This window comes from Podarcis raffonei, chromosome 2, assembly GCF_027172205.1.
Source record: "Podarcis raffonei isolate rPodRaf1 chromosome 2, rPodRaf1.pri, whole genome shotgun sequence".
NCBI lineage: Eukaryota > Metazoa > Chordata > Lepidosauria > Squamata > Lacertidae > Podarcis > Podarcis raffonei.
The window spans coordinates 90,585,834-90,609,211 of NC_070603.1; the positions used below are offsets into that span (position 1 = coordinate 90,585,834).

Sequence of the window (23,378 nt, forward strand, 5' to 3'; positions counted from 1 at the left end):
TCCGACAAACATACCAACTTCTGCAGAAAGAAAGGCCTTCTGGGAAGCAGGAACTTTCTCTCTCTCTCCCCGCTACCCAGCAAAACAACAACAGCTGCCTTTCAGTAGCGATGGAGAAAGACCTGCTTATGGGGTGAGTTGTTATTTAACAAAAACAATTTTGTTCTACTAAATAAAGCCATATGTGATACATTTTTAAAAAAATAAATGTTGAAAACAAATTCGACAGTAACGGCAACAGATGAGGAGGTAAAGAGGACTCATCATTTCCAGTACATTAGTTGGCACTGATAAAATACAATTCACAGTGTATTTCTTAATAGAGTTGCAAGTGGAACCCTATGCCAGATTTTTCTTTTTCTTTTTTTACCCATATGCTGGAAATGCTTTCGCTTCCTGGTATAACAACCTGTTCTGTTCTATTTTCTGTCAATTTGTTTTGTTTTTTCATAATCTGTTACATAGGACAGAGCAAATCCGTGGGAACTGAAACAAAATGCTACAGTCTGGAGTCCTCCTGTTCCGGAATCCAAACACTCCAGACACCCCTTTCCTTTTTTCCTGTCCCTTCCTACCCCAAGTCAGTGTTCTGTGGCCACTGAGCATGCTCAGTCCTTACTGGACTGGGAGGGTGTTTCCTCGCTGAAGATTTTTTTGTACGTTCAGCCAGCTGATACCTCTCCCTCATATGTGTAGATGGTGTGATTTTGGCTACATAAGAACCACATTTGGGGGATTTGTGATCACTGGTGGTACATAGGATAGTATTCAAGCTAAGAAGATGGCTTTCGGTTTCTGTTTCTATTAAGCGAAATTTTTTGTTAATTCAGCAGTGGTTCAGATAAGCAGCAGGTGAATTGGGCAATATGCTGCCATACTTAGACAGCAGGTAGGGGAATGTTGTGGCTGAATGACCCTCCATAGAAAAAAAACAGACCACCTGCATGTAGAGAACTAGATATCAGACAGAAGGGTTCTAGCCAGCCTTCTCTCTTAGGCCCCAATGGCACTATATATCGAAAACAGTATCACAGTACTTTAAGCAGCCATGGCTCCCCTCAAAGAATCCTGGGAACTGTAGTTTGCTACAGGTTGTTGGGAGTTGAGAGTTGTTAGGAGACCCCCCTATTCCCCTCACCGTGCTACGATTCCCTGAGTTCCCTGAAAAGTGAGGTCAGCTGTTAAACTGCTCTGGGAATTGTAGTTCTGCCTGGTAACCCTAACCCCTAGCCTCTGCCCTTGATTGTAACATCAGCGTGGGAAACGGTTTGTGTATTCATATGCAGTGGTACCTCAGGTTAAGAACTTAATTCGTTCTGGAGGTCTGTTCTTAACCTGAAACTGTTCTTAACCTGAAGCACCACTTTAGCTAATGGGTCCTCCTGCTGCCGCACCGCCACACGATTTCTGTTCTCATCCTGAAGCAAAGTTCTTAACCCGAGGTACTATTTCTGGGTTAGTGTAGTCTGTAATCTGAAGCGTCTGTAACTCGGGGTACCACTGTACAGTCAAACCTCAGTTGTTGAACACAATCTGTTCCAGAAGCCCGTTAGGCTTCCAAATTATTTGACAGCCAAGGCAGGGCTTCCAATTGGCTGCAAGAGCTTCTTGCACTCAAGTGGCAGCTGCGCTGGACGTTCAGCTTCCAAAAAACGTTAGGAAACTGGAACACTTACTTCTGGGTTTTCGGCGCCCGGGAGCCAAAACATACGATCACAGAGGCGTCCGGGAAGCAAGGTTTGACTGTACCTGAATGTATGTTGGCTCCTGCAGGATCCAGATCACACCTTCAGAGGGTACTTTAGGGTGTAGGTGCACAGGCTTCTGGGTAGAAGTTGTGTTCTCTGTGAGAAGGTTGTGCTGGGTGTAGGGACAGGGCTACAGATGAAACTCTGTCTCCCCCCCAGCCCCCCCCAGCTCTCTACCCAGGTTGACCATCTGCACAGGCTCAGGAAGTCGGTAATGATTTGTGGTACAATAAGCAATTGTTTTTCTTCGCGATGGAAAAATCCATGCCTCCTTATCTGTACATTCAAGGCATACAGCGCCGTCAGTCACAGGACAGGAATATCCCAAAGGTGCCCTGTCAGTCTGGCATGCTTAACTGCCCTACCTTATAGCCTTGGGGAACAGCTGACTGTCACGTTGAGTCAGAAAGATCCAACTCTTTGAAAAGTAGTTAAGTGACGTTCTTTTGTGTGCCTGCTTTCAAACAGAGACGGAAATTGTGCAAGTTATGGAAGTGACGGTGTCCTCTCCCCCAAGATTGCACAAGGTAAGGCAAACCTAGAGTTAGCCAGCCCTAGGCTGAGATAAGATCTGAAAACAGTTTCCAATGAAAAATCTACAAAGTGGGCAGGGTATTTACAGTCTCCGGGTTGCTTGTTGTGGAAAACAGATGAGAGAAGAGGCTGGTGGCAGTGCAGCCGACATACACGTATACATTGTATAGGAAAATCACTGAACTTTGTTTGACTTGGGGCACAAGTGGCCATGAATGGCTGCTGGTGCTTGTTTAATTTCCCCAGGATTTCAGACAGGGGAAATTCCTTTCCTTCACTGGATATGTCTGGGGCTGAAGAACCTTCATGCAAAATCTACCAGAGAGCTATAGCCCAAATATATAAATAATAATTTTTTTAAAAATACTATTATTAATTTCATTTATATCTCAGTAGCCACGTTTTATATTTTTAACATGATTGTTCTATAATGTTAGTCGGCACTTTTCAGAACAACTTCCTCCTTCCAGCATTCCCCCCATCCCCCGATTTCTATGCCTCTCTCCTAGATTTTGTTTTCCTCATACACAGACCGTAACAAAATATCAGTTATAGAAATGGCATCCCAACAAGCAGAAAAGCTCCAATATTGCTTAATTAGATTTGGCTTTTCCCCCCCACTGTTGCCGCCAAATATTATTTTCCAAGAATACAAAAACATTGAATCCATATACTACTCCATGGTAGTATTGTGCTGAGCATGTTAGTGCAACTTGGTTTGTTTGTTGGACTAACTACAGCTAGAATATGCTACACTTTTCTGAGTTTGGATATAATGCCTGCATATAGACCATACATTTAAAATACATGACCTCAAGGATCCTAGAAAATGTAGTTTGCCCCCCCCCCCAAGGAGCTAAAACTCTTAGCACTCTTAACAAACTACAGTTCCCAATATTTTTGGGGTGTGTGCGTGTGATTTAAATCTGCTTTAAATGTATAGTGTGCATACTGTCAACGAGAAACAGCAGTATAGTGGTACCTCTGGTTGTGAACGGGAACCATTCCGGACACCCGTTCGCAACATGAAAAAAGCGCAACCCACAGTGGCACATATGCGCATGCACGGGTTGTGATTCACTGCTTCTGTGCATGATGTCATTTTGTGCTTCTGCGCATGCGCGAGCGCCAAAACCCGGAAGTAACCCTTTCCAGTACTTCCGGGTCGCCGCGGGACGTAACCTGAAAGAACGTAACATGAAGCAAACGTAACATGAGGTATGACTTGTATATTCAAAACAGAAAGTAGACATTTTCAATCTTGCTCCCTTATGCACAGTGAGGGGGGAGGTTCACTACGACACATTCTTGTAGCAGAAAACCATAGTTTCTAGTCATATGTGAATCGGGACAGACTTTTCTGTGAAATGTGAAATTTTCTGTGAAAATCTGACAATTTAAGCACATTCTCTCTGAGAGTTGAAATACATTCATACCTTCAAAATGAGATTCTCACCATTTTGTCTGTCTGCTCTCAGAACAAAATACTTGGATGCATGTGCTATTGCAGAAATGCCCCCTGTTTGCTGTGGATGATGAACAGAAAGCTCCACCTATATTTTCTCAAGCACTTCCTCTAATGTTCTAACCACGTTTGTTGTGAAATGCCACATACTTAATCGGTTCTCCTTCAGAAAGTTCCACTGACACATTCCTCCTCAAGCGTTGCACCTTACAAAGCTGTTAAAAGGAGTTGCTGCTCAAATATTTACTCATCCTCTGACGCTGTGAAAAATACTTTGGCCATAGCAGCAATCGGCCTACTCACACTCTCTGGGCTAATGCCTTAGGCTTCTTTGGAAACAAGAGTTTTATTCGAGGAATCTTCCATGCGCAGAACAGAGCATTTGAGAGGCAGCTGGAACAGAAAAGGCATGCCTGGTATGTGAGACAGAGGAGCTTAAATCCAAACATCTTCTTTTCTTTAGGAATTGTTTAGAGCAAAATTCAGCAGTGGTATCTAGCGTGCTGGAGCTAGACTTCAGAGTTGTTCTGGAGTGCCGCTGGTAAATGGTTCCACACAAATAGGGTGGGAGACTCAGAGCTGATTAAGACTGAACCTTCCATTTGAAATCAAAGTAAGGAAACGAAAACAAAACCGAGAGAGCTGGGGATATTCACCCAGTGCTCCTTTTAGCAACAGCAGCTTGTGCAAAACAGAAAAAGGGATATCCTAACTGGTGTGAACTAGACAGGCACTGAAATAAAGGAAAGAACCATCAACTCCATAACACATCCAGAAGCTTATGTAAGTAAGAATAACATTCTCTAGCATGTTTCCTTTTCTTCTGTATGTTTTGAGCTTCACAAATAAGTTCCCCCCCTACAGAGGCCTTGAAAAAGTAAGTCAAGCCTGGAGTTTCTGTATGTAAACTGTGTGAGAGAGAGAGGGGAGGGAGAGATTTTATTTACTAACAACACAATCCTTTACTGTATGTCTACTCAGGAATAAGTCTCATTCAGTTCAGTGGGGCTTGATGCCAAATAAGTGTGTATACGATTGCAGCCAAACAAATTAGGGTTCGGCATAAGCTGTCTGACTAAAATGGAATCATGCTCATTTCAAGTAGATGACTTTGATTCAGGGAGCTGACAGTATGTTCCATTTGATTAAAAGAGAAAATCTTCACACCACACCAATATCTGTATATTATTTTCCAAAAATGAGTGGTGTTCGGACTTATGCATCAATTGAAAAAACTGCCTCTGACTTCATTTTAACCTCTCCCATTCTGCTCCAGTATGTTCTATCGACTATCTAATCCATATCTATCTTCCGATCAATCTCTTGATTGTTCAGCACAGGAATTTAATAATTGTATTCACAGTCAGGATCAATCCAGTATACTGTTACCCAGGGCTTTTTCAGGGGGAACTCACAGGAACTCAGTTCTGGCACCTCTCATGTGGGTGCCATTGCCATTCTAAGAGAATGAAGGAGGTGTTCATGGTGAATTCCGCACCTCTTTTTCTAGAAAAATAGCACTGTTGTTACCTGTGTTTGGTGTTCAAAGGGATTGCAGGCGTTCCCAAGACCGAATGATTTAAGAAAGTGTATGGTGTTGAACAAAGTTTAGTAATTGATTAGGCAGGCTCTATTTTTTTCAGTGTTCCATTTCAATAGCACTGTCCATTTAAAATAATTCTAATAGAGGGTTTTTCCCCTGAACCTTTTCATCCTCACGAATTAGGTGATTATTTTTCTCCATTTTACAAACTGAGAATTTTCAGATAAAAAGGGATTTTCTTGTAGCTGGTTGATTTGACAGTCCGTTTTCGAGATCCAACACATCACCTGTTGGAAAACACTGGACTTACAAAGCCAGTAGTAATCATCTTTGCACTGTGTTTATCACATGCACTTAAGAAGGGAGACGAGTTCTTGAAATGCTGGGCCCTACAGATGATATTTTACAGGTGCATTCAGGATGATTTGTGCTCATGATGCTATTGGGGTGGTCACACACACTCCTGTATTCAAGCTGATTTTTGCCTTCAAAATTTTCAGGGCAGTCTCATGGTCTGAATAGCAATCCACGCATGATCAGTAGCTTCCAGCAAAGATCCCAAAACTTTTAACACCAGAATTATTTCATGGCAATGTGCCAAACTGAAGTTGCTTCTTCATGATGCAGCCATTCCCACATACTTCCTGTTGATGCTTTTTGTGTGTGTGTGGAACTGAACACAGCTTAAGCGCGGCCATCAGAGCCTGAGCATTAAAAATGCAAGAGCAATAGTGTGGTGCTGGCACGGCGCCATAGTGCAAATAGCCCACTCTCTTTTGCTGCTTGGCTTGCGTCAGGAGCGTAAAGAAGAAGCTTTGTGGCTGGCTGAGCCTGTTAGGGTTTTGTTTTGCAGTTAAGGGGAGGTAGGTGTGTGTGTGAGTGTGTGCATCAGTGGGGGTACAGAAACAACTAAGGAGTGGGGAACAGGTAGATCTTTCCCTCCATCTCTCCCTCCTCCGTACCCTCCAGCATCTTTGTCCAGCTGCCGGTTGCAGCGAGGGAGGCATCAAAAACTGGATTTCTTGCTGCAGGCAAAGGAGAAGAGCAGCAGCACATCTGTCACTGATGGAGGACTGTGCAAAAGAGCAGAGTGGCATGGCATCATAGCACACCTCTATTGTTGAAAATAAGAGGAAGGATGGCAGTAACAATTTGAAAGGAACCAAAGGATGCTAGTGCACACTCCACGATGTGGAAATACTGAAGAACAATTATTTAATGGGAGGAGGAGCAGATGCCCAGTACCAAACCATCACAAACCCAGACTTTGGAACTCCTTCCCTAGAGAAGTTAGACTGGCTCCCTCCTTGCTGAAGATGCCTTTGTGCTAATGGGCTTTTGGGAACTGACTGCTTTTAATGAAAGGGCTGGTGCTGTGCTGTTTTTACTGTAATCATTTGTGTACACACACACACACACACACACATATGCATATACACAGACCCACACCAATACAAATGATTACAGTACATATATATATAAATATATATGTTTAATTGTTTTAATGATGGGTTTTTCCTATGTTTTTAGCAGTTCTTATTTTTATCTCTAAGGTGCCTCGAGTTCCGTCAGAGAAAAAGCCAGGGTATAAATAAATAAGTTAATACTACTACTACTACTACTACTACTACTACTAATAATAATAATAATTTGTTGATGCATACACTTGCAAAAAGAAACCCATCTGGAGGAACCTTCTGTGAATTACCCTGTTCTGTATCATCTTTCTGTGTTTTAGGTGCATCTTGTAATTCATCTCTCTGGGAAGGAGCCTCTGCCCCTCCTTGTGAGATGATGGACAACAGCCCTGAGGATGAAAAGGAAACTGTTGCAGATGCTGGTGAGTTGACATTTACATGAGTCCAAGCTATTAGAGGCTTCCTTCAAAAAATGGAAGTCTTGTCCAAATGGAGTGAACAAAAAGGAACACAAACTTTGACAAAAGAAAAGAAAAGTGCAAGCAGACAGTAAGAGATACCGAAAAAGAATTTGAGGACTATATTGCTAAAAAATATTAAGGCTGACAAAAAAGTAATTACTTAAATATATTAGCAAAAGACCATCTAGGAAGATGGTTAGACCCTTGGATGACAAGGGAATCAAAGGAATGCCAAAGGAGAATCAGGAGATTGCGGAGAAGCTGAATTAAGTATTTGCACCTGTCTTCACAGGCAAATCCCAGTGCCTGTACTAACTTTTGCAGGAGAGGAGTCTGAGGAACTGAGGCTGATAATGGTGATGAGAGAGGAAGTTCTAGGCCTAATAAACAAAATAAGAACTGACAAATCACCAGGTCTGCACTCACAATCAATATATTTAGGAGCAAAACAACCAAAAGCTAGTTTTAAAAAGATTGTTTACAATTGCTGACAGAAGACAAAGGGGATGATGACATCCTCTTAGGGCACTGTCTGCTCCAGTGTTCTGTGGTCCATCTTGAATCATTATCTCCTTAACACCACCCTACTCCTGAAGTTGCTTTATTGGAAGCCACCGCGGAAAAAGCAATCCCTCCAACTGTGCCTTGGAAAGCAATGGCGCATGCCGGGCTGGGGAGCGGGCACTGATCTTACTGGACAGGGAAATTATCATGAAAAAAAATACAGTCTTTCAAGTAGTTTGGCCCAAGCTGCTTCAGACTTTTAAGGTAATAACCAGCACCTTGAGTTGCACCTAGGAAACAAATTAATTGGAAAGGACCGACACTACAAATATATCTTCTTTTTTCCATGGCAGAGAACCGGTCCATTTCTGATATACCTGCTCACATGTCCTGTGAAGAATATGAGGGACTCCCTCCATATCTAAGAGAGGGAAAGTAAGACATTTCTTTAATCATTGTTTCTGGATGTTGTTTTTGTTTGTGCCAAGAAGATAAAGTTACGAGATTGTTAAAACTATTGGGTGGAATCTTGACTGGAAAAGACGTGGAGAGCTTCAGCCAACCAGTGTAGACCAGAGATAGCCAATGTGGTGCTTCTAGATTTTGTCTGACTACAACTCTGACCATTAGCCCATACTGATTGGTGCTGATGGGAGTTGTAGTTTAACAACACCTGAAAGGCACCTCTGGTATAAAGGTAAAGGACCCCTGGATGGTGAGGTCCAGTCAAAGGCGACTGGGATTGCTGCGCTCATCTTGCTTACAGGCTGAGGGAGCTGGCGTTTGTCTGCAGACAGCTTTCAGGGTCATCTGGCCAGCATGAATAAACTGCTTCTGGCACAACGGAATATTGTGATGGAAGCCAGAGCACACGGAAATGCCATTTACCTTCCCACTGCAGCGGTACCTATTTATCTACTTGCACTGGTGTGCTTTTGAACTGCTAAGTTAGCAGGAGCTGGGATAGAGCAAGGGGAGCTCACCCCGTCACAGGGATTCAAACCGCCGACCTTCTGATCGGCAAGCCCAAGAGGGACAATACTGAGCTAGATAGACCAATGGCCTCACAGCAATCACTATTAAAAGGGTTGACTGTGTGTTACCACCTTCATGTTGCTATTATTTTTACCTGCCCTTCACCCTATGGTCTGAAGGTGGGTTCACAACATTAAAACACAATATTATAAACAGTTTAAAACAGCTTACAATTGCAGAAATAATGTGGGCCCCAAAATACACATCCTAAGTGTCCAAAGCAGCCCTTGAAGTTGTTCCAATTTTGTTAATGTTCAGGCATTTTTAAGGCTATAAATTCCAAGTTTAAAGTTATCTAGCAAGTACTACAAACTGAAACATGTCTTGATTTCCTTTCCCAGTGTCCTCTTTGCTTCTGAGCAAGATGTTAAAGAAGCCTTCCTACAGTACGCAGCCAGTAAGCGTTGCTATAGCACTGCCCCTGCAAAGCAAATGAAAGTCCAGAATCTCACTCCTCTCAACATATACAGAGTATGTACCATAGTAGTATAAAGCGAAGTGACCGTTCCTGAAAATCAGGCTTTGTGAGCTTCAAGCCAGAGGTTTAGCTCAGCTACTCTCAGGTTTTTCCCTAGGAGCCACTCAGGTCAAGATAACTGAATGTTCAGGTTCCCCAACATCACACCACTTTGCATTTCCCTGTGTTTTCGGTATGCCCCATGACTGTCAGGTATAGGAAATGTTCTTGGGAAAAAGCAGGTATCTTTTCAGTTGGAACCAATAGTTAATTCTTAAAGAGGGATTTGCTGGCATGAGAAGTCTATGCAATGGCTGTGTTCTAGCTACCTGTTGGAGGCAGTTTGTCTCTGAATTTCAGTTTCTGGGAACAAGTGGGGAGAAGACAGCTGTTGCACTCAGGTCCTGTTTTTGGGGCTTCCCATAGGTATCTGGCTGACCATGATGAGAACAAGATGCCGGACTAGGTGGGGCATCAGCTTAATCTGGCAGGTCTCTTCTTATGCATTCTTAAAAACCTTTACTCCTCATTGTGAAAATGCCAGAGTACGCATATAAGAGTCAGTGGTGGTGCGAGAGTTCTTTCCGAAAGATGTGGTTATTAAAAATAAAAAAAATAGAGCCACACTTTTGACTTAGTTGTTATGTTGAAATTATACCTAATTCTGAGAACGAAGATGTAAGTAGTATCTAAATCTAGAAAGGTATCAGAGTGGCAACTCAGGAGAGCCAGAGCATGTGTCTCGAAATCCCTTCTCCTTAATTCTGTGGGTACAAGCTACAGTTGCACAGTATGTTAATGGTTTGCTTTCTGGTGTAGGGACCCAAGTTTGGCATGTCAACTTGCAGTGGGACTTGGCATGGATGAATTCTGCCAGTTTTTATTTCTGTCCATCTCTCATTTTTCCAAACTTGAATTCAGTTTGCCGCATTCCCATATTAGTTTGCAATTTATTTTAAAAAGAATTTCCTCGTGGAAATTCTCCAGCATTTCGCCTGATTAGACCTATTTCTGTAAGCCATTTTGCCTAAAACAATGCTTTTCTTAATGTGTGTTATTTCACCTATATATACATTTTTAAATACACACTTTCTTGTTGCATATGCATTTTTGGTACACATTTTTGTGTTGCAGAACTGCATTGCAAAATTTGGAGAATTTCAAAGAATAGTTCCATTTTTGTTTCTGCGAGTACAGGTTAGGTAGGTTGTGTTAAAATGAGAACGGAAGAAGATCACATTTCTTTCCATCTCTAGGGAGGGACTGGAGAGGGACAACAGCTTAGCAGCAAAAGGTCCCAAGATTAATCCCTGGCATCTCCAGTAAAAAAAAAAAAAAGATCAAGTAGCAGGTAGAATTCAATATTTGCAAATCCCTATAGAAAATGATCTGATCGCACCTTTTGTGTGGAATGGAATTTCCCTTATCTATTCTTCAAATGTTGTAGCACAGTTCATGCCATATGCATGCATACAGAATTAACTCCCACTGACTTCTGCAAGACTTACTTGCAAGTCACCATGTATAAGATTGCAGCCTAAATGTATCAAAATATATTATTTAAATGCATAGGGGTTTTTTTTGAGGAGATAAATATTTTTAAATGTAGTATGCATTTAAATATATCTATGTATACTGAGGAAAAATGCATATTTTGGGGGGGGGGAATTCTTTTTAAATTCCCCACTCCAAAAATAATAATGCAGAAGTGGAATAGAAGAGGATTATGAATAAAAACATGCAAAAGCAATAGGGACCAGAAATAGATAGCTTAATCCATTCCTAGCTGTAAGTAGACAGCTTGGGTTAGGACTAGGTGGACAATACATAGACCTCTTTCGTTCTGTGCATGCTTAGAGGTGTTAAAAGTCTGGGGCTTAGGCTCAGTGCTGAAAATGGATTCTGGCTGTGAGCACTTGTGCAATTTAAGTACAGGGTAAGCACCATCTATAGACCTTTCCCCCTTTTGCCAGAATATAAAATTGTCACGAGTTTGGCTGCGTGAGCTGCTGTGTGTGTAGGCTTTCAACCAGATAACTGAATGGGTGGTGAGAGAATTTAACAAAAGAACATTAATGTTCATGCACGGTTGGAAATCTCTCCATGCTGCCTTGAGAAGGTGACACCCTTCAGTTCATGAAGAGAAACGCTTGTTGCTGTTTGAATCCAAAGAGAAGAGTTGGGCGTTTGAAGCTGAAGTGTGCTGGACTGGAGAAAGCCCAGGACCTTGATGGTCTCCATACAATTGTTTTCTGGGAATCTGATCGAGTATTTTTATAGGACCCTTTCTGCTTCTATAAACACTTTCTTTTCTTTTCCAAATTACTTCTCATACAAAATGGCTGTGGTTAAAGGATGAGCTGTGGGTCGACAAGGCAAAGCTCAATAATTTACACCGCTGCTCTTAATTCCAGATGTGCGAGGGGTGGTTTTAGTTATTTAACAGTGAAGGAAAGTATTTGTACAAACTCAGAAGTTGGTCTATAATCTCTTCACATACTCTAGGGCTAAATCTTTAAATATATGAAGAACAGAGCTGCACCCTGTTGAGCTCTGGCTAAGATCAATTGAGAAGCCAGCTCTCCATGCGACATTTCTCATTTGCAGGTTTCGTTTCTTAAAAAGAACCATTTCAAGTCCACTTCCACATACCCTTATGTTATAATTTTGATAGGTTTTCTTTTCTCCTCCTATCCTCAGTATCGTCTGGAAACTTTCACTGAAATGAGAGACACCCACGTGGCCAGTGAGCTTTATGATGGTGAGTCGCACATGAAAGAGAAGATAGCCAGTCCAAGCTTTCTCCTCTCAGAGCGATTGCCACCTCATATTTTTCCAGCTACCAAACAGGGCCAGATAGAGTTTTCTTCTCTCAGAGAGATTGGCACCTCATACTTTTCCAGCTTCCAAATTAAGCTTCCTTCTCTGATAGCTTGTTACTGTGTACCTTTCCAGCTACCATATAAAGAGGGGCATCGTGATTAGCATATGGAAGTTTCTGGAAAGACCTGTGCTCAAATTTCCCTCAGCAATGTAGGTGAACTGGGCCCATTGTTCTTTCTTTTGTCCTAATTTGAAGGTCGTTTTATATTTTGTGTCCTGAGCTCCTAGAGGGAAATCTGCAATTAAGTAAAGCTAACATAATTACTACACATCTTCCAATTTAGAAAGCAGGTTGCTCTTTTCTTTCTATTTCCAGCAGAAGTTGTGAGGTTGTGGGCAGGACAGTTGTGAGGCTGCTGACAGGAGTCATATTTCCTCATATACCACTAGTTAGAATGAAATCAGCTTACTTTGAGCTCAGGGTGTGAAAGATTTAGACATCCTTCCTTTCAGGAAAACAAAGACTGCTCATATTCCTCTTTGGAGGGGAGCAAATTATTTAATGCAGCAGAAGCATAATTAACATTGTACTATCTCACGCCGTTCAGAGGAGACTGAAAAGTACAGGCTCCTTAGTTCCCATGGTGATTCTTGAACTCTTCATAGGTTTTCCACAGAACGGGATTTCCGATTCAGCCATTCTCTGCTCTCTAAAGACAGAGAAGGAAACGGTACCCAACTGTGTAGTCCAAAGGCCTCCCATACTTCTCAAAATATTTAATTATTTGGTTATAATTTTAATTTAAATCCTGCTTTTCTACACATAGGCAGTGTGTTGTTACAACGACGATAATAAGGATATGATAAAAACAGCAACAATTGTAAAAAAAAATTTTTTTTAAAGCTGATAAAAATAGCTGATAAAACCAATCAAGTGTGAAAGCAGTCAACACTAAACATCAAATGCATAATAAAAAGAGCATTTAAAAATAATAATCGTACTGGGACCAGAGAATAGGGAGTTTTGGGTTACCTTTCATACAGCTCTATTATTTAGAGCTGTTGACTCAAAATACCTGAAGGCAACTCAGTCCCTTCGCTACATTCATCTGCCTTAATTTCTTCAGAGAAGGAATTTCCTCAGTGGAAATTTGTTATATGGCAATGAGAGAGAGTGCCTTTTTGTGGTAGCACCACACTCCCCATAGGAGTACCACTGGTGTCAATATTGCAATCCTTCAGATGCCAGATTAAAATCTATGCGTTTTAAAGTTTTGCACTGGTGGTTATTAGTCTGCTCTGCTATTGCTGTTGCCATAATATGTTTATACTGTATTTGTTTTATTGTACTGTCTTGTTTTGTTTTATGCCTCTGTATACCATTCTGGTATCTGTATAGATCAGCCTTCCCCTTTTTGTTGCCCTCCAGATGTTTTGGATTCCAACTCTCATCATCCCTTACCATTGGCTGTGCTAGCTGGGGTTGATAGGAACTGGAGTCCAACAAGATCTGGAGGGTACAAGGAGACGCTAGTATACATGAAAAATGGGTTTAAAGGTGTTGTTCAGCTATGACATCCATTGGCCCCAGCAAGCTTTGACAGTGGTCAAGGATGATTGGCGTTATAGTTCATCAACAACTGGAGGGCACCATGTTGGTTTCTCCTGCTCTAGGGCCTCTCAAGGGAGAAAACCATAATATTTACTTGTTCTGTTGTATTGTTCTGCTGAAAAACATTTAAGCAGCACCGATGATTCAGGGAAAGCTGCTGTTCTGGTTGAAAAATCCCAGAATACCCACTTTGAGACAAACATTAGTAATGGCAGGTCATTTGTCAACCTGTCATTTTGCCATTGAAGGTGGGGTACATCATTCTTACTAATTTTATGGTGGCTTCTGTTCTTCCAGGTGGATTTGTAGACTCCTTTGCTGTTGGAATACCACCTCTCCCATGGGATATAACAGTGGATGAACCTCCTTTGTTTACGGACTGTGAAATGCATATTCCAGTGCCCCATTCCTACTCAGTAGAGGTAAGTAAACAACAAGCCATTGGCTGCTCTAGACAGGAGTTCAGTGGGGTTTACAATGCAACCCTGTGCATGTTTCCTCCGAAATAAGACCCACCGTGTTCAATAGGGCTTATTTCTGTGAGTCTCCCTATAAGGCAGGCAGCAAATAGAACAAGATGGAGAAGAATGCATGGTATTACGGCCTTGTTGACATTTTTCACCAGGGGAGACCTGAGGTGTTTCAGCGCTGGAGGTGAAATATCCTGCTGCCGCCTCTGTGATGTGAGGGTGCAAATTCTGTAAGGCCTTTTCCCTGACTGTGTGTAGAGTCTCCCCTGCTGGGCAGGGGGCATCCTTTTCAGATCCTGACTCCCACCCAAGCAGTGGTGCTTCCCATCAGCTCCTCCCTTCAGGAGACAGGAGGGGAGGTGTTCCACAGAGAATTCCCACTGGTCTCTCTCTGCCCCTAGAGGCTGGGGAAACCAGCGGTGAAGCTGAGCAGTGGAGCAGTCCCCCTCGTGGGGTGACGCCTGAGGTGGCTGCCTCACCCTGCCTCATGGGCTCTGCTTTCTGCCTTGCTGGTTCTTCAAGACTAAAGCTATGTATGCAATCAGTGGTTGAACTGAACTCAGGTTTCCTGATCTATTCACCTTGAACTGATGGGTCAGGGCTCACTACTGGGTCAGAACTTACTGAAATTACAGCAGCACCGTAGAAAATATATCATAAAAAGCAAAATAAAATAGAATTGAGAAATTCAAAGTGCTTTTGGCTTAACTTAGCACAAGTTGCACCCCTTCTGAAACCAGTTACTTTAAATACTCTGAAACAAACAGCGTCCCCCAACCTGGTATTAATTGCTTCTTCCCGCAGTTTATGATCTTGGCAGAGAGCATTGTTTTTACTGCGAGATAATATATTAGTGGAGAAAGTTGTTGGGTTTTTTTTAACGTATGGGGATTTGGCAGGGAGTATTTTTCCCCCTTTGGTTTATATAGTCTGGTGTGTGTATTTCATTTCAAATGGGCAAGTTGCCGTGAAAAACTGATTTGTATCCACCCAGAAGAACAAAGCATGGATATTTTTTTTACACAGGGTGTGTGGTTTCTTTTAAAGCGGGCGCAAAAACAAAAACCAAAACTATTTAGGTGGTGTCTCCATGCTAAAATCCAACAGTCTAGGTACATCCTCTAAGTGGGCAACTGAAATCAATTTATCTTAAGTTGGTGCTGAAGTGCAAATCTACCATTTAAGTTCAATGGAAAGTAAGTGAGTGCTTAATAACATTATGTGAATGACACCTCATGCCTCACTTCAATAGGTTTCTCCATGCTGAGGAAACTGGAAATCTTTGAGCACTTGATTCAGTCTGAACCATGTCCTGCCACTCTCATTGCTCCTAACTGCTGCTTTTATCATAGCATTGCTGGTCCATGTCATTTCTTTTAATGTGGAAAGTGGAAACCAAAGGTTGATATCAAGAAACAGAAGTGCCAGATTTAAGTGAGAACAGACTACTGCAACCTGCTTCGGGGGTTCTCCCCCTTTTATTACACCTTTAAATAAAGCCACCTATAGGATGTCTTGCTAAAATGAGATCATAACATTGAATAAGTTGACTGTAGTTTAGGGATTTCTATCATAAGAAGAGAAAAGATTTTGGGTTGATTCAAGCATAGACTTTTTCATAGATAGTAGAATATATATATATGGTTATAGAGGGAGACTACTCCTCCCTGTCTGCTTTTCCCACACTTCTACATTGCAGATGTTTCGTTTTGCCGTTTTGTTTTACTTATGTACTTGTTTTTTATCCTGTGTTTTATTCTGTGAACCACACTGAGATCATATGATGAAGGGCAGCTTAAATGAATGAATGAATAAGTTTCCCAAATCATTTCCAGTTATACTTCATTCCTTGCTTTGATTTCAGGACTGTCCAAACTGCAAAAGACGTGGTGAAACTATGTGTCAGCCTTGTAAAGGAACTGGCAAGGTATTGTATGATGGAAACATTGCCAAATTCTTTTCTGAAATTTCTGGGTTTTTTTGCAATTGATATTTACTTTCGATTCAAAACATAAAAGAACTGTTTTTTATTTAAATTATATGAATAATGTGTTTGCTGGAAACCACAGGAAATGAGAGTTTTCTCATGTTCTGGTCCTGCTTTGGGTATCCCAAAGGCATCTGGTTTTCCACTCTCAGAACAGGATACTGAACTAGATGGACCACTGGTCTGATACAGTCGGCTCTTCTTATGCAACATGCCCAGCTTGGAGAGAGTGGAACCCTGAACAGGAGCACTCACTGGAGGATACACTGCAACATTTGGTTGCAGGCACACTTGTTGCATTCTGTTCGTAGGTAAAATCACAACCAACCTAACGTGGCAAATGTGCACTCAACTCTCCAAATAGTAAGAGCGAGTTTCAAAGATAAACACACATGCATGCCTGATTATTTTGTTTTGTCCTTTAATGTAGAAAAAGTGTTCGGCTTGTGGTGGGACTGGTTCACAGGAGGACAGCAATATCTGCTCATGGTGCGCAGGTTCAGGAAAGAATCGGTAAGTGAATAAGTGGTAAGTCACACCACTTGTATCAGGGACGTGGGTGGCACTGTGGGTTAAACCACAGAGCCTAGGACTTGCCGATCAGAAGGTTGGCGGTGCAAATCCCCGCGATGGGGTGAGCTCCCGTTGCTCGGTCCCTGCTCCTGCCAACCTAGCAGTTTGAAAGCACGTCAAAGTGCAAGCAGATAAATAGGTACCACTCCAGCGGGAAGGTAAACGGCATTTCTGTGCGCTGCTCTGGTTCGCCAGAAGCAGCTTAGTCATGCTGGCCACATGACCCGGAAGCTGTACGCTGGCTCCCTCGGCCAATAAAGCGAGATGAGCGCCGCAACCCCAGAGTCGGCCACGATTGGACCTAATGGCCAGGGGTCCCTTTACCTTTACCTTTACACCACTTATAGTAAGTTGCATGGCAGGAGATTATTGAATTGGCTCATCCACCCCACCCCACCCTGTTATTTTGGAAAGGGGAATTTGTGATCAATTGTGATTTTTTTTGGGGGGGGGACATGCAGTGTTCTCAGCACTCTCTCCCTCATTCACCTCCCCTGTGATCATCTGTATCAACGTGCCCATTTTACAGCAGCGGCACTGAAACCAGAAAACCATCCTGAAAATATTAGCGTTGGTCCATAGTAACGATGAAATTGTTAAAAACTATTCAACTTAGAAAAATCTAGCCATATGCAAAGAATTATATTGCTTCTAAATGTTAAGTATGTGCACATTTCCTATTTCCCATTTTGTGTGTGTCTGTTTTCCCACCTTCCTCTTCCACAGTTGCTTCAATTGCCGTGGCAATGGCTGGCTGAAGTGTTACCGTTGCAATGGGAGCGGTGTCTTGCTATTTCATACCGAACTTACGATAACTTGGTAAGTTGAAAAGCCAAAGGAAGAAGAGTTCCATGAAGCTGTGCTCTTGCTATAACCCTTGAACATTTTCGAGTGATCCCTTGGCATGGTATTAGCAGAGATCATCACCGAGTACTAGGAATCTTTACAGCGGCTTTATATGGAATCTGGCCATTACTCTATCTAGTATTGTCTGCTTTGACTGTCAGTGGCTCTCCAGGGTTTCAAACACCGGTCTCTCCTTGAGATGCCAGGGATTGACCCTGATGCCTTCTGCATGCAAGGCAGCTACACTACCACAGAACCGTGGCCCATCCCCACTTTTTGCACCTTTTGCTATATTAAGCGTTATGCTAGGAATGCCCAGTGTACATCAACAGAGAACATCAATTGACACTTCTTTCCTTTTTTCACCATGCAGACTGCTGGACTTGAAATCCAAGAAAGTTACTAGGCTGTTTTGTTGTTATTTTTCTATTAGCCTCTTACTAGGCTTTTTAAAATTGCCAAGTGGGCTTGCATAGAAGGGACAGGTCTCTCCATCGCTTGCCCACCAGCCCACTTGGTTTCCCCACTGGTCTTCCTCTACAGCCAGCAGGGAAGGAAAGTTGACTGGTAGATGAGGAACAGGGAGCTCCATCTGTCTTCTGCCAGACCCATAATATTTCCTTGTTGGCCATGGAGAACCTCTCTCTCTCTAACACACACATATATATATATATATATATATATATATATATATGTGTGTGTGTGTGTGTGTGTGTGTGTGTGTGTGTGTAAAAACAGAAATAGTAATTTTATAATTGATTTTATTAAACTCTAAAAATGACAAAATCTATATCAGTTAGCAATTTTGTGTCTTTTTCCAAATCAGAATTCATATTTGCTGCTCTGAGCTGAGTGTGCCACATTATGGTCTGAGGCTCATAAAAACAAACTGTGCATCAAATGCTAAAAAAAGCGTTGCCAGAATTGTTGAGCTCCCCCCACCCCACCCCACCGCTCAGATGTCCGGGAATTTCTGGACGTATGGCAGCCCTACCAAAAGATTAACTAGTGTATAAATTTGAGGCTCTCTTTGTGTTTAAGGCCCAGGGGAAATGGCCCTCATGCTACCATCTTCTGATTGGCCCTACTCACTTGCATCTAATTTCTTGTCTAGAGACCAGACAAATAGTTAAATACAAGGCTATTCTAGTGGTCCATGAATTTTTCCCATAGCAATGCTAGTAGAGCGAACAAAAAAACCTCCAAATGACTGAGCAACCAAGTCACACACAGACCAGTCTCTCTCCCCCCCCCCCACTTTCATCTCACCTCATCATAAATCACTGGAGCCAAAATTCCTTGCTAAGCAAAACACATTTTCCGAGTCATCCAAAAGCAATGTGGGAAATTGTGGTATCAGGTCATTCAGATTGCAGTTATACACAATTACCTAGAACTAAGTTTCACTGAAATCAATCAGGCTTACTTTGGGAAGACATGCAGGTTTGCCGTATTAATTTATCTTTTCAGTGCTGTCTAGGAGCTGGATGTTGTGAGGTCAGCACTGTTACGCTTTGCCCAGCCTACTTTGTCCTCGAATGTGTGCCTGAAAAAGAAAGCAAATGTGTCTTCTTCGTTTCTGTTTTCTCAAAAGGAAGAACAATGTTTTAGAACATGTAGCAGACAAGAATTCTGGCTTCCCAGTTCACCATTTGCAAGAAGTGACTGGGAAAGAAATCGTTAGTGATGAAGGTTCCTTGGTAAGCCACATTCAACCAAATAGCCTGGGGACATGGGTGCTGTTTTTCTTTTGTGGGGTGTGGATATACTCGGGATGGGGGACAAATTCAATTCAGTTCACATTTAAACTTACCTAATTCACACTTTCTGAAATAATCTGTGAACCAAAACACAGCCCTCCTTCAAAACCTTCTCTTCTCTAAATGTTGCAGTGCAGTTCTATAGCCACATAATGGATGTGCCATAGTGCATATACTAAACATAGGGATGTGGGTGGCGCTGTGGTCTAAACTACAGAGCTTCTTGGGCTTGTTGATCGGAAGCTTGGCAGTTGGAATCCCTGAGACGTTCGAAAGCGTGCCAGTGCAAGTAGATAAATAGGTACCACTGTGGCGGGAAGGTAAATGGCATTTCTGTGGGCTCTGGCACTCATCCTCCGTGCGCCAGTAGCAGTTTAGTCATGCTGCCCACATGACCCGGAAAACTGTCTGTGGACAAACACCAGCTCCCTCAGCCAGAAAGTGAGATGAGTGCCGCAACCGTCCTTTACCTTTACCGTTTTACCATACTAAACATAATGCATATACTAAACATTTTTTGAAAGTTAGGTCATTCAGGTTATGGAAACACTTTAAATAGGAGCTTAAATATAAGCTCCAGGTAAGCAGTTAAATGTCTGTTTATCAAAACTATAAGGTGAGAAGGATTTGTTTTTTTAATTGGAAATATTGATGGGAATTTCCTATGTCGATTTTTTTTTTTTTTGTTATCCCATGCAAAAGAAGAGTATTTGGGCTGGTTTTGGTGTTTATATGCCCTATACTCAGGGGGTTTTTCCCCAGCCAGAACTTGCCAGAATTCGGTTCCAGCACCTCTTGGGTGGATTCTGGCACCTCTCATGTGGGTGTCATTGCCATTCTAAAAGAACAAATGAAGTGTTCATGCCATCTCACTTCTACTATATGCAGATGATGTGGTACTCCTATTCCAAACAAAAGTGGGCCTAAAAAGATTGATGAGGGCAATCACAGGATACTGCCAGAAAGAACAACTGACTGTGAATTTGAGTGCTATATTGAAAGGGAATTTTCAATGTGCGTTTTCCTCCGCAAACAATGACAGGAGAAGCAGCACCTGTTAAATTTCCCACTTATACAGAAGTATTTGGTGCAGCAAAACCCTGTCTTCTATCAGTGGTGGATTTGGGTACAACGGTGCCCTGTACAACACCAAAATTTGTCCCCCTCCATCCTCGCACTGCCTTCCCAAAGGCAGGGAAGCAAGTCACTGGGCTTTGAGAAGGAAGCATGAGGGTTTGGCAGGGTCCTAGAGCCCTCCTACCTCCTTCCCAAAGCTGGGAAGGCACTAACTATGCTTTGGGAAGGAGACAGGAAGATTCTAGGACTCTATCAGAGCCCAACACCACCTTCACAAAGCCAAGCGACTCGGGCTATCAGACGGTGTCCCCTCAGCTCAGCACCCAGTGTGTGTGTGTACTGCTAGCACAGCCCTAAATCCACCCTGCTTCTATACTGTATTCCATGCAGACAAGCAAGGAGCATTAAAGAGCCCAAGGACATCCTTGGGCCAATCATAAAATTCAAGGAAGGTGCAAAGCAGCGTCTGTGAGGGGTGTGGCACTGGGAAGAGCCCCATGGGTCAGACAGAGAGGCCCTGAGGGCTAACTTTTGACCCCTGGACCCAAGGTTCCTCATCTCTGTCCCAAAACAACAACGCCACCACTTTTTGGGTTTTTCTTGGGAGTTTAACAATATTTTACAAATGTGAATATAGCAGTGTATTTTATTTGTTCTCTAGGTATTTCCCATAGTTGATTTCCCAGAGCCATTAGTTGAGGACTATTCCCGAGCATTCATTGCACAACACAATATGCAGTTTACCTCAGAAGGATTGCACAGAGTCCTGAGGCAGGTAGGTGGAAAATGGAATCAATGGATACCTGTAATAAAGGATTAGGGTTTGTTTCTTGTCCGTAACTTGGCATAACTTCTTCTTATTCTTTTTCTTCTACTATGTCATTATTATTTATTAAATGTCTTACCCAATCTTCACCAGCAGGTCCCAGGGAGGGGATACAACAATTTAAAAATCAGAATAAGAAATGGTTAAAACGAATTGCAGTCGCAGGAATAGAGTGGGTCTTGAAAACACATGTGTCATGTGTCAAAGGCCAGGGTGAAGAGGTGAATCTTCAGCATGCATCAGAAGCTATGCAAAGTTTAATTATGATAAAAGTGTGTATTGGCAATAAGTATTAGGAAATCAAAATATGGAATAGCCGGGAGGTTGGGTCTTTAGTGTTAAGACCAATATATGTTATATTGTTTGCTAAGAAAATTATGTGTCTATAGTTATTCCTGTGTGTAATTTAGAATTTGTGTTTTTTTCTTTTTTCTTGTTGTATCAATAAAAAATCTTTTTAAGAAAAGGGGGGGGGGGAGGAAGGGACCTGTGAGAACCAATAGGCAGATGTTCCAAAACAAAAGGAAATAGTTTTTCCCATAATGCTTTTCTGAAATTCCTTCCTTGTGATGTATGTATCAATAAGGTCAAAATTGTCACGGCCATGAACAGTTGCACAATAGGCTTGTCAGTGAATGTAATTGCATGTGAAGTCATATGAGTTTCAACTCATCACCACAAGCTGGGGGAAGAACAATGGAGTCATTCAATAACTATTCCACAGCATACTAGAACTATGGGTATTACAGTGTTACACAAATGATGACCCTCTGAACTGAATCCAACCCATGAGCTGAATATCAGATAGTTCGCCATGAGTTTTGCTGTCTGTGTGGAATGCTCAACTCTTAGCTATTTTGAGATACAGGATGCTAAAGTGAACCAGGTGAGTAATCTCTTACCTGGCACAGGAGATATCAAGTATTTTCTTCCTTTAGCTAACAAAGGGGAACTATTTGTGGGTCAACACACAGGTGTCTTGTGGGAGCTCTTCTTTAAAGACAGAAAGGCAGGGCATAAAAGTTATTCTAAAGAAACAGAGTTAAGCTCAGGTCTGGCAAAGACATTTTGCTGCCTGAAGCAAAAGGCAAGATGGAACATCTTCCCTATTCGATGTGTAGAAGCCAATTGTACTGGCAGCTGAATCTTACTACAAAACCAGAAATGGGATGGCATCCTCCACAGCATTTGAAGTAGCAAGCTAATTTAGGTCGCTGAGAACAGGCCATGTGGCATACAAACTGTGGCTTCCAACACAGGGGAATGTCTGGTGTTCAGGGGTGCTTAGAAGGAGCAGCCAGGGGACTGCTACCACTGCTGCTCAGCATCTGCCACCTGAGGGAGTTTAATGGTAGGTCCAGCCCTGTTTGCTCTTTGGAGCAGGTTTTTCAGTGAATTATATATCTCTTTTTTTCAGAAACAAACAGTTGAGTTGGTGCCACTCACAAAGGTTGACTATGAATGGAAAGAGAGAGTCTATTCCTTCTACATCTTTGGCAATGAGAATAAAGTATATACCAAAGACTATCCAGCAAAGTGCTGCTGCTCCATCATGTGACATGAGGACAGTTTTGGCGGCATTCAGCAACACAGCTGCTCCCTGTTATTTGTTCTTCACAGCAACTTGCAGATTTTTATTTTATTTTATTTGCTGAAGGACATTTTCTGTATGATATTTAGGGATTCAGCCATAGTTCAGCACGGTCAAAGTTGATTGTGGGTGCTATACACCGGACATTTGTCTCTAATACATGACTGCATTGGCTGTGCCTTTCAATTAGGGAGATGAAGGAAACTATTTGTTCTAATGTACGAAAGAGGATTCAATGCATTTGCTTTCTTGTGGTTGTGCATTAGCATCCTGTAAACTTCTTGTGGAAGTATAAGCAGTTCAGAATGAAATATATTCCAGCACTGGAGCACTGGGCATCATATTGCACGAATCTCTGCAGTGATTTGCGTTCCTCCTCTTAACTAAGAAGGTCAGGCAAGTGAGGGATTGAGGGACAGATTTTTCATTTGTCTCCTATACTAGAACAGATCCCCTCTCCCTGCCATTTCAGTATCTGATTGTACAAGTGCCACATTTAGCAAGGTCTATAGCAAGGTCAGAGAAGCTATGGCCCACCAGGTATTGCTGGATTACAACTCCCACCATCCCTTACCATTGGCCATGCTTGCTTGGAAGTGGCCCAGGAGCTCCTCAAGGATCACAGATTCTCCATGCCTGATCTGAAGG

General features: G+C 42.3%; 1 protein-coding gene across 2 annotated transcripts; it reads left to right on the forward strand.

Annotated features, from left to right (window-relative positions):
• LOC128408429 (protein SSUH2 homolog) lies at nucleotides 1-22,993 on the forward strand. 2 transcript variants are annotated; one of them, XM_053378117.1, is made up of 13 exons: nucleotides 1-133; nucleotides 2,217-2,275; nucleotides 7,029-7,130; nucleotides 8,027-8,108; nucleotides 9,050-9,179; nucleotides 11,866-11,926; nucleotides 13,898-14,022; nucleotides 15,935-15,997; nucleotides 16,488-16,570; nucleotides 17,357-17,449; nucleotides 19,071-19,176; nucleotides 20,975-21,088; nucleotides 22,557-22,993. In XM_053378117.1, exons 1-13 carry the CDS (start codon nucleotides 111-113, stop codon nucleotides 22,695-22,697), a joined length of 1,182 nt encoding a protein of 393 aa, XP_053234092.1. In that variant the 5' UTR covers nucleotides 1-110; the 3' UTR covers nucleotides 22,698-22,993. The 2 variants fall into 2 exon arrangements, with proteins under 2 accessions (XP_053234092.1, XP_053234093.1); XM_053378118.1 differs by lacking the exon at nucleotides 1-133 and adding an exon at nucleotides 3,761-4,530.
• Nucleotides 22,994-23,378: the final 385 nt, after the last annotated feature.